An 11692-nucleotide genomic window follows, 5' to 3' on the forward strand; every position below is an offset into this window, starting at 1 on the left:
CATTTGATTATTGCTTGCATTTTCTCCTGGTCAACTGCCACTCCATCTCGAGAAATCAAATGGCCTAAATACCCTACCTCTGTTTTCCCAAACGCACATTTATTTAAATTTGCATAGAGTGAATTTTCTGCTAGTTTCTCAAGTATATGCTGCATGTGTTTTTTATGTTCTTCCTCGTTCGGGTGTACACTAGGATATCCTCGAAAAATACCAAGACGAACTTCCGCAAATAAGGCCGAAAAACATCATTCATGAGAGATTGAAACGTTGCTGGGGCGTTTGTCAACCCGAACGACATGACTAAGAATTCGTAGTGCCCATCATGTATTCTGAACGCAGTTTTGTAGGTGTCTTCTGCCTTTACTCGAATTTGGTGGTACCCGCACGCAAGTCTAGTTTAGAAAAAATGGTTACTCCATTGAGCTCCTCCAAAAGCTCATCTATGACAGGGATCGAATATTTATTGGACACTGTTTCTTTGTTGAGTGCACGGTAATCTACGCAGAATCTCCAAGACCCGTCCCTCTTTTTAACTAATAAAATGGGGTTGGAAAAAGGACTAATTGAGGGCTTAATGATACCAGCTGCGAGCATTTCCCCAATCATTCTTTCAATTTCATCCTTTTGGCATTGCGGGTATCGATAAGGTCTTAACCCTACCGGATTACTGCCCTCCTTCAACACAATGGAATGCTCGTGATTTCAAACCGGTGGCAGACCAGTAGGCTCATTAAATACCCCTTTATGCTGCTCAATGATCCTTGTTAGAAAGTTTATAATTTCAGGCCTGCCATCCTCTGTTTTTATGGACTACACTGTCTCCATTTGGTTACACTCCACCCTAAACCCCCCACCTTCCTTACGCAACATCCTCAACATGGCCTTGAGAGAGATTTGTGCTCGCACCAAAGTTGGTTCCCCTTCCAAGGTGACAGGTTCCCCTTTTAACTCGAATTTCATCACTTGAGTTTTCCAGTTTGTCAATATCATCCCTAACTTCTCAAGCCATTGAATCCCCAAGATCACATCTGAGCCCCCCAATTTTAAAGGCAGGAAGTCCTTTACCACTTCAACTCCTCCATCCAATTGTAAGCAAACCTCCCGACATAATCCTTCTCCTCGAATCGACTCCCCATTTCCCAGTGACACCCCAAATCCACCCGACTCCGAAATTGGAATTCCTATTGAGGCCACCGTGTTTAATGAAATAAAGTTGTGAGTAGCCCTGGGATCAACCATCACTACCACTTCATGATTACCAATTAAGCCTTTGAGTTTCATTATTTTGGGGTTTGAGAGACCAATTACCGAGTTAAGAGATACTTCTATAATAGCTTCTTCTGCTTGCGTGATTGGTGAGTCACCTTCTTCCGCCTCCAAGTCCCTTTCATCCTCTTCCTCAATAAGCATTACAATTAGCTATTTCTTCTTGCATCTATGACCCATGACCCATTTATCATCACATCGATAACATAATCTTCTGGCCCTTTTTTCTTGAAGCTCCTTCTCAGTCAATCGCCTCACCTCCCTTTTGGATCCAGTGGCACTGATCGTTGACTTTGGGCTATGTGCTAAGATAATAGATTCCGGTGAGCTGGGCCCCCAAGACCTTGATACAGGTGGATTAAGAGGGCCCAAAGAGTAAGGTGGAACCATTGAGGACCCTTTTCTATAAACTGAATAAGACCCACTCCTAAACGAACTGCTCCCAATTCTTTTGTGACTTGCCACTTGATTTTTTTCCTCTACTCGAACAACCAACTCCATTTCCTGGTCCAGACTGAAGGGATGTAGCATCCGTACCTCCACATTCACTTCATCCTTTAACCCATTTATGAACTATCCTAACAAAACATCTTCTGAGATTTCATCCAATGGTGCAGTTGTCTCAATAAACCTTCTTCTATACTCCTTAATCGTAGATGTTTGTACATTCGCTAACCATTGTTCGTACAGGGAGCCACCAGTTGTAGATCTGAACTGCCTCAAAATAAACATCCTCAAATACGCCCATCTCCAAATGGGATGTCGTTTATTTTCCCACTAGTACCATCGTAAGACATCGCCTTCCATACCCACCGCAGCTGCCTCCAACATTTCCTCCTCTGTAAGATGGTAAAATGCAAAATACCTATCGACTCTCAACACCCAGCCATCTGGATCTGTTCCGTCAAAGATATGCATATCTAGTTTGCGATACCTCCAGTTCCCATTACCTCTACCCAAGTTCCCCATTCTTCCATATCCACCATACGTTACACCCGTACCTCCACCTGATCCCCCTCCTACAACACTGCCTCCTTGTAAATTGCGAACCACCAGCCCCCCATTCATCTCCATTTTACCCAATGGGGTTACACCTAATTTTTCAACTGTGGTCCCCAGTTGATTCACACTAGCATCTATTTTCTCTGGAACAGGTACTTGAAAGGAATATAGGTTTGTGAGCGTGGAACGTACCTCTGATTGGAATTTGAGTTGCTCATTGCGCATCGTGTTGATGAGTGTCTCGTTGTACTCTCGGATGCGGTTGATTCGTCCTTCCAACCGGCTGGACATGGCTTCAAACTCTGCCCCCATCTTCTGATTCGCCACCCCCTGACCCTCCATCAACACCTCTGTTAGTGAATGTTTCATAGCTTCAATCGCCTTCTCGACTATTTTCGACACCATCTCCTTTACTGATATATCCACCGCCAACAACCCTTCTTCTATTAGATCCAAGCGTTGCGCCGTCGTTGGAGGTCCCATCGGAAAGAAGGGGCTCTGATACCACTTGTGATGTTTGGACTTGTAAATAAAGAGGAAACTCGCTAATTGATATAAATATAACTCGATTAAACACCACTCTCAATGATTACAACTGCATAAAGATAGATATCTAGACTTTTGAGAGGTCTAGTACTCTCCTAGGGTTTAAAAGAACAGAAAATTACAATTTCATCGATAAGATATTTTTCTAATTCCTCTCTCTAATATCTCCCCTTCCCTTCCTTGTTCACTTCCCTTCTTACCCTTTACTTTGGTTGTATAATGACGTCTTTGCCCCTCCACTGTTTTCTTGCATACGTAATTAATTTGGTACTGGCTTGGTCCACAGATTTAGTCATGGGATGGTCCATTACAGATTATTGCTTATCATTAGGAGATTATCGATATGTAATGTTAAGAAATCATCTCTCCTAAAACCTTAAGGTGTTAGAGAAAGACCAACCGGGTCTATAACCTTGAGATTTTAGGAAAGATGGTTACTTATCATGCAACATTTAAGGGTCTAGGGAGTGTTTAAACCACTTTTTTAATATCATTATTTTATAGATTTTTTTAAGTGGGCGGTGGAACTGGTACTATGTTAGTACATGAAAAACTATGTTAATATGTATTTTTAAGTAACTAAACTGTGTGTATTAGTGCATGTTTTGTTCTGGATGTGTTCTAGAGGGAGGGGGATGGATCATGGATGTGGCCAATATGAAGTTATGAGAATAATGCAACAGCTTGTAACATGGAGGCCACTCCCCATCCCCATCGTTTCAGCCTTATTCATTTCATGTTCATTGCATATGCATGAGCATGCCTCAATCCATATGTAGTTCATGAATCTGATGAGAATTTTATATCATATATTCAAATTTGTGTTGCATAACCCCTGCAACCCCCCCCCCCCGCCCATATTTCACACGCAACAATTAAACACACAGATGTATCCCTATATTTAACAAGCTTTGAATTCTCGACATCTCGTAGACAGCAAAATTGATACCACTGAAACAATAGGTCATTGTATACGAATATGGTGCAATTGTCGTAATAATGTAAGTCTTCTCTTGAAAAAAATTACTGTGATCGCTGCTCACAGATTAAAGAAAAAGCTAGAAATTAGAATCAAGTAGCCCTGGCTCCATGAGCTGGTTTCGAGATTAAATACAGTGGTATTTCTAGCGGCGCCCTGTGCAGCTTATGAATTATGAGTTGCCAGTCCCAGGAAAAGATTAGTTAAAAGCTGTTGAACCAACCAACCAATCAACATTTGGTTTATAATTGATCAACATAGAGAAAGACAATGGTTCTCCATTTCTGTGGATAGTGGATATTTATGCATCTTTACCAAAAAACACACCTTCTCTAACTGTATGTGTTAAATATGTGTTTGAATTTATTTGTTTAATAGATAGTCTTATACTGGAAAGCAGGGGTGCGGCACCTACCCAGCGTAATACGCACCCAATACGTTCGGGTGCGGGGTTGCGCGGTGGTGCGGCCAGATACGTACGGGATTCGCCACCTGGCGTGTCACCGTACATTGCTGCTCCGATTCGTGGGGGGTGCGGGAAGGGGGTGCGGTAATGGCATAAATCTTAATAACAAGACAAGAGTGAGATGAGAAAAAGACACAGTTTTTGTCGTTACCGTCGTCTTCTCGTCGGCATTTTCCGGTGTTCAGTTTTCCGATGTTCAATTGTTGTCGATCTGTGGTCGTAGTACAGTGTCCAATGTGTGTATATATGGGTGTATAATATCTTGGGAAAGGGAGCAAGAAAGTATACAGTGAGTTAAAGAGGTCACATGGGCTCTGTACAACTTTCTAGGTTATAATAATATTATTAAAAATTTAGTGGACAATGAAGGTTGCATCTAAAATACAGATCACCACAGTACCTCCACCCAACTTGGGTGACCCAAGAAACCATGATTTGAAAATAAAATTGAATTTGAAAATTTTATATTTAAATAATTATTTATTTATGTAAATATATTAATTAAAATAAAATTATATACTTTATTTAATATTTTTGTTATATATAATAAATATATTTATATTTTATTGTGCCATATCCCGCCGCACCCGAATCCCCATATTTTGAAAATCGCCGAATTCACGTATCCCCGCACTGCACACCACCGCACCCGCACCCGCACCCATGCTTCACAGGTCTTATAGGTCCCTTTGAAAGATTATACATGTGAAAACTGCAAAGCCATGTGATCATGTGTGTATATGCCTGCTACATTCTTGTCTTGTTCCAGACAAAGGTTTTCATGATTCCTCCTTAGGTTTACTAACAACACACATGCAACCCGGAATTGACTCGTTTACAAACACGCATTCGACCCGAAACAGCCACTCTTTGTACTACAAGAAAAACGGCAAAATACAACCGGTCAAAAACAGGTTGTATTTAATTAAATACAACCGGATCCAGTTGTATTTAGTTAAATACAACCGATTTTTGAACCGGTTGTAAATGCTCGAGTAATATTTAGTAATGCGGTTGTATTTATACTAAATACGACCGCCTAAATACAACCGTCTAAATACAACCGCTTAAATACAACCGTTTAAATACAACCGTATTCATTTAAATTTGATTTTTCAATTTCAATTTAAAAATCCCGCCCAAAAAATTGAATTTTTGAATTTTTTTGAAAAGTCCGCCTAAAATATAAATTCGACCGTATATGGTTTAAAATATTTTATTCTAAATTCGACCGAATGCGGTCGAATTAACGAGCACCGGTTTTAAAAAAAAATCTCGCCGGAAAATTCTCCGTTGAGTTTCAAAAAATCCGGCAACCATTTCGATCAAAAAATCCGGCAACCATTCCGGTCGAATTTTTTTCGCCTCGAAATTGATCCCCCTGGAGAGTGAATACCTTACAGCCTTAACTACAACCTTGTACATAATGGTAACTTTACTAGTACCAATATTCATCAACATGGGAGGTGGGACTAAACACCTTACAGCCTGGGACTTGGCACTGCACTACTTCTTGCATTGGTAGCAACAACATCGATGATTCTTGGCTTGCCCGATGCCTCCTCCCACTTGAACGGTATTGACGCGAAGCTTGACATCGGTGGCTTTAGCATTCCCAGTGGCTCCTTTTTCTTGCTTGGAAAATTGTACAAACTTATCTTCAGTATTGTACTAATGTCTTTCTTATCATTTTTTTGCTCTTCCTTCTCAAACTTCAACCCCATTTTTCTTCTCTTTTTTTTATTATTGTTATCTACTTGCATATAATTACATGTAGATGAGCAGATGTTTATATAGTGTGTGTGGTTAGAGCATCTAAATCAAGTATAAATAGAGATAGGTTGTAAGGCTGTAAGTTTTGCCTCGGTTTAAGAGGTTTTTAGATTGTACATGTGTTGCGAGTGAAGAGATAGGGAGGGAGGGGGGAGTGAGTGAGAAGAGGGGAGAAGGGGTGAGGAGGGGTGGAGCCGCGAAGGTGATGAGGGTAGGGGGTTAGAAAATAAATAAAATATTGTTTTTTACTTTTTTTTTATAAAATATGAAACCAACCATAAGATTAACTATGCTGCTTAAATTTGGCACGTTGGATCTAAATCACGCGGATCGCTGAAGTGGCAAGGCTAAATACAACCGCAGTCAGTTGAATTTAGGAGTATTAATTTATAAATTCAATTCACACATTACGTATTTTCTGTTATGAAAATTAAAATTTGAATAATTTTTATAAAAAAAACATTGTTATTTGTTAAACTTTTTCTTAAAATATTATAAGTTTATAATTTATTTTAAATACTCATTATTTTAATAAAAAATTTGAAATTGTGATTTTGATATATTTTATGATTAATTTCATTCAAAAGAGGGTACAGTGAAAATTAGAATTTTGTTTAATTATACTTTATTTGTTAATTTAATTGAGGTCTAATAATAAAATACATTTATTTTATTTAAAAAATTTATCATATTACTAAAATATATAGATATTAACATTTGTAAGTTTGGATCATTTATAAACATTTTTAAAAAAAATTGAAACATCAATCCGGGACTAAACACTAGTAAGAAATGCGGTAAAACTACTGGTTGACTGTTAAAATAGCAAATCAAACACATTTATTTTTTTCTAAATTTTTTATCATATCACTAAAATATATATATGTTGGCATCTGTAAGGTTGGATCATTCATAAACATTTTTTAAAAAATCAAAATATCGGTATTAGACTAACGCTAGTACGAAGTACTGGTCAAACTACTGGTAGACTGTTAAAATAGGAAATCAAATACATTTATTTTTTTCTAATTTTTTTATCATATCACTAATATATATGTTGACATATTTAAGGTTGGATCATTCATAAACATTTTTTAAAAAATCAAAATATCGGTATTAGATTAACACTAGTAAGAAGTACTGGTCAAACTACTGGTTGACTGTTAAAATAGCTAATCAAATATATTTATTTTTTTCTAATTTTTTTATCATATCACTAAAATATATAGATCTTGACATCTGTAAGGTGGGATCATTCATAAACGTTTTTTAAAAAATCAAAACATCGGTATTAGACTTACATTCGTAAGAAGTACTGGTCAAACTACTGGTTGACTGTTAAAAAGGCAAACCAAATATATTTATTTTTTTCTAACTAGTGTCAAAGAGTAGTTTGACCAGTACTTCTAACTAGTGTTTAATCTCATATTGATATTTCGATATTTTTAAAAATATTAATGATTGATCCAACCGTACGGATGTCAAAATCAGTAAATTTTAGTGATATGACAAAAATTTTAGAAAAAAATAAATATATTTGGTTTGTTTTTTTAACAGTCAACTAGTAATTTGACCAGTACTTCTAACTAGTGTTTAATCCCATATTGATGATTCGATATTTTTAAAAATATTAATGAATGATCCAACCGTACGGATGTCAAGATCTGTATATTTTAGTGATATGACAAAATATTTAGAAAAAAATAAATATATTTAGTTTGCCTTTTTAAGAGTCAAAGAATAGTTTGACCAATACTTCTCACTAGTGTTTAATCCCATATTGATGTTTCGATATTTTTAAAAATATCAAAGAATGATCCAACCATACGGATGTCAAGATCTATATATTTTAGTGATATGACAAAAAATTTAGAAAAAAATAAATATATTTTGTTTTCTTTTTTAACAGTCAACTAGTAATTTGACCAGTACTTCTAACTAGTGTTTAATCCCATATTGATGATTCGATATTTTAAAATTATTAATGAATGATCCAACCGCACGGATGTCAAGATCTGTATAATTTAGTGATATGACAAAAATTTTAGAAAAAAATAAATATATTTGGTTTGCCTTTTTAATAGTCAAAGAGTAGTTTGACCAGTACTTCTAACTGGTATTTAATCCCATATTGATGTTTCGATATTTTTAAAAATATTAATGAATGATCCAACCCTACGGATGTCAAGATCTATTTATTTTAGTGATATGACAAAAAAGTTAGGAAAATATAAATATATTTGGTTTTTTTTTTTAACAGTCAACTAGTAATTTGACCAGTACTTTTAACTAGTGTTTAATCCCATATTGATGATTCGATATTTTTAAAAATATTAATGAATGATCCAATTGTACGGATGTCAAGATCTGTATATTTTAGTGATATGACAAAAAAATTTAAAAAAAATAAATATATTTGGTTTGCCTTTTTAATAGTCAAAGAGTAGTTTGACCAGTACTTCTAACCGGTGTTTAATCCCATATTTATGTTTCGATATATTTAAAAATATTAATGAATGATCCAACCATACAGATATCAAGATCAATATATTTTAGTGATATGACAAAAATTTTAGAAAAAAATAAATATATTCGGTTTGTTTTTTTAACAGTCAACTAGTAATTTGACCAGTACTTCTAACTAGTGTTTAATCCCATATTGATGTTTCGATATTTTTAAAAATATTAATGAATGATCCAACCGTACGGATTTCAAGTTAAAATTTAAATATTAAAATTACTTACATTTTTTCGTAAACTGTTTTTTTTGACAATTTTCATATCCGTATGGTTGGATTATAATTTAAAACAAATACAAAATAAATTGAAACTCAAACTGTAATTATTAATTGAACGATAAATATCTAACTACCATAATAATTTTTTTGCAAGAACTAAAATATAAATTTAGTGTAAATTTATTCTATATTTTTTTCCAGAAATTTTCCGCCATTTTTAAAAATAATTCGACCGAATCGGTTGAATTTAGTACAAAATTCGTTGGCAGGGAAAGTCCCTCCATTTTTTGGTAAGACTAAATTCGACCGAATGCGGTTGAATTTAGGAGCACGCCTAAACTCAACCGTATACGGTTGTATATAAATACGGTTGTATTTATCCGGTTGTAATTAGTGTGACTAAATTCGACCGAATGCGGTTGAATTTAGGAGCACGCCTAAACTCAACCGTATACGGTTGTATTTATTCGGTTGTAATTAGTACTAAATTAGGAGTATGAACCCATTGTTTGGAGAAAATGGTTATATATGTGTATTTGACCCTTCTTCAAGGTGAATAATGGATAGGATTTGGATTTTTAAAAAAAAAAGTAAACAAAAGCTGAAGATCGTAAAGGAATTAAATTATATAATTTCATAATATGAAAACACAATAATATATAAAAATTTAAAATATATCGTACAAATATCTTGAATGTATCAAATCTGTAAATATGAATCTGTAAGTTGACTTTGACTCCGCAGTATTTCATCGTTTCCTAACTGTAACTGTAAATATATATGATTATACACGCCTGTTGATATTATTTTTGTAAATGAAGAACTTGAACTCCCATTGATTTGTCCAAAATATTCATAGGTACGCATAGGATATGAGTTCTGAAACTGCTACTTTTATTGTAGTATAGTCAAAGGGCAGGTACCATACAAGTATTCACGAATCATCCGCGGAGCCCTAACATCCCTGTCACCACAATCCCCTGTGATTTTCTTTTTAACATATTCCTCGACTACATCCAGTACCTCTTTTCTTCTAGGACTCAGATCAATGTCAAACTGTGCACCTGAAACAATCAAATAAAAGTTTGTTTAATCCCAACACTTAGGTGACATGAATAAAATTCAAACCAATCATTAGTGAATTTCTTACCTCTTAACTCTTGTTCTTGAAACCCGTCGAGGGAAACAAGACTCTCGCTGTACTTGATAGGGCCTTTCATTCCATCAATTGGAAATTGAAGAAGATTCAACTTAATCTCTCTGTTTTTATGGTCATAAGTACGGTATGTATTAGCAACAAAGTGGCCATTACCCAAATAATGACCAACCCAGATTAATTTTAAATCATCCTCAAAATTGAACATTTTAGTCCAAGACATCGCATCGTCTAACATATATAGACTAACCGATTTATCAGCGGATTCAAAGATCATAGTAACGTTACCTTCATAATCCAGAACTTGTGATCTTACAATATGACACAATTTGGGTAACGGGTAGAGTTGAAACACCTCTCTGTGCAAATCAAACGCCAGTAGTTCTGTGTCACTTTCCAAATACAAAACCCCGGTTTTAGCATGAACAATTTTCGTCGAGAAAGGATGGAATTCTCTTAGTGATTCAGAAATTGGAATCTCTTTCCAAGAATCAGCATTTGCTGAGTACAGCTCAGCTTGTAGCAGTCGTTGGCCAAAAGAAGAAACAAGACGTCTAAACACAATCCTGAGAATTTTGTAGTCATTGCAAATAGGATCAAAACCTAACCCTACAAAAGCCCTTACATTGGAAAATTCTTTGTTAGGACTAGGAAGTATCTTGAACCGTCTAGTTGCCGGATTCCAAATGTATATAACATCAGCATCATAATTGTATAAACAAACGAGACCATCAAAAGAATTAATATAAATTATACTAGTTTCACGTGGTGGCAGGTGGTAGAGCTTAACGGAGTCTTGATGGGTATCATGAACTTCAATGTAATCATAGTCTGCAATTCCTGCAATCTCTGTAAGATCTGATCTATAGTTTAGTATAGCACCTTTGTTTTTGGAATTGGCAAGGTGCGTTCCGATGAATATATTGTTAGATATAATAGATCGCCACAATTGGCAAACTGATTTGAACCGTACAAGTGATTTTACAGGCAGCCATGAAAGTATCTCGAACATGATTTCTTCAGGTAAATAACTACAATACCTTCTTCTTCTCGCCATCGAAACCCAAACAACCACCCAGCTAATCGACTATATGTTATTATGTTCTTAAACCTTAACCCTAAGGTCGCGATAACATGAAAGTTTGGAATAAAGTTGGACGTAGTTGATCTATATATGTACTCCTATAATATGTTAGTTTTATTAAACACATTCATATTTGGAATAGAAATCAACATACACTAAAACCTCTATAAATTAATATAGTTGGGACCGGAGAATTCTATTAATTTAGAGAGATATTAATTAATCGATAAATTAATAATTATTAATTTATAGAGAATTTTCGGTAGCAAACAAAATTAACTTTTGATTAAATTTTTATTCACATAAATTTAAATAAAATGAATTGTACAATTTATATTTTATACTTAATTCAATTAATTCAATGTATATGAATTTAGAAAGTCAATATAATGTACAATATATTAGATTCAAAGTCCATGTAGTGTATAAGTTAAATTCATTGAAGATGAGAAAATAGTGTTGAAGATGATCTTGAAGACGATACAACACCGTTGGAGCCGGTTACACGTAAAGAAGCACTCAAGGCATCAAAAATGCTTAATAACTTTTTGATGCAACATGAAAGCACCACACCCGAGCTTTTGGATGCAATAAGGAAGATTAGGGATGAGCTTCATGTTGATTTAAATTATATGAAAAAGCAAACTACAATTGAATCATATTTTACAAAGATGTAATAGCT

At 35.1% G+C, this 11692-nt stretch overlaps 1 protein-coding gene across 1 annotated transcript; it reads right to left on the reverse strand.

Moving 5' to 3' along the window:
- Positions 1-9664: 9664 nt before the first annotated feature.
- LOC141664427 (putative F-box protein At3g23260) lies at positions 9665-10983 on the reverse strand. Its single transcript, XM_074470379.1, has 2 exons — positions 9921-10983; positions 9665-9834 (listed from the first exon to the last, which is right to left on the reverse strand). Exons 1-2 carry the CDS (start codon positions 10981-10983, stop codon positions 9665-9667), a joined length of 1233 nt encoding a protein of 410 aa, XP_074326480.1.
- Positions 10984-11692: the final 709 nt, after the last annotated feature.

Source organism: Apium graveolens, chromosome 6 (assembly GCF_009905375.1).
Source record: "Apium graveolens cultivar Ventura chromosome 6, ASM990537v1, whole genome shotgun sequence".
Classification (NCBI taxonomy): Eukaryota; Viridiplantae; Streptophyta; class Magnoliopsida; order Apiales; family Apiaceae; genus Apium; species Apium graveolens.

What these genes read in the sequence shown, in the direction of transcription:
- LOC141664427 (XM_074470379.1), bottom strand. Translation starts at nt 10,983, where the DNA reads ATGGCGAGAAGAAGAAGGTATTGTAGTTATTTACCTGAAGAAATCATG. An exon ending in TCAAGAACAAGAGTTAAGAG is followed by an intron (nt 9,835 to 9,920) that starts GTAAGAAATTCA and finishes TGATTGTTTCAG; the next exon opens with GTGCACAGTTTGACATTGAT.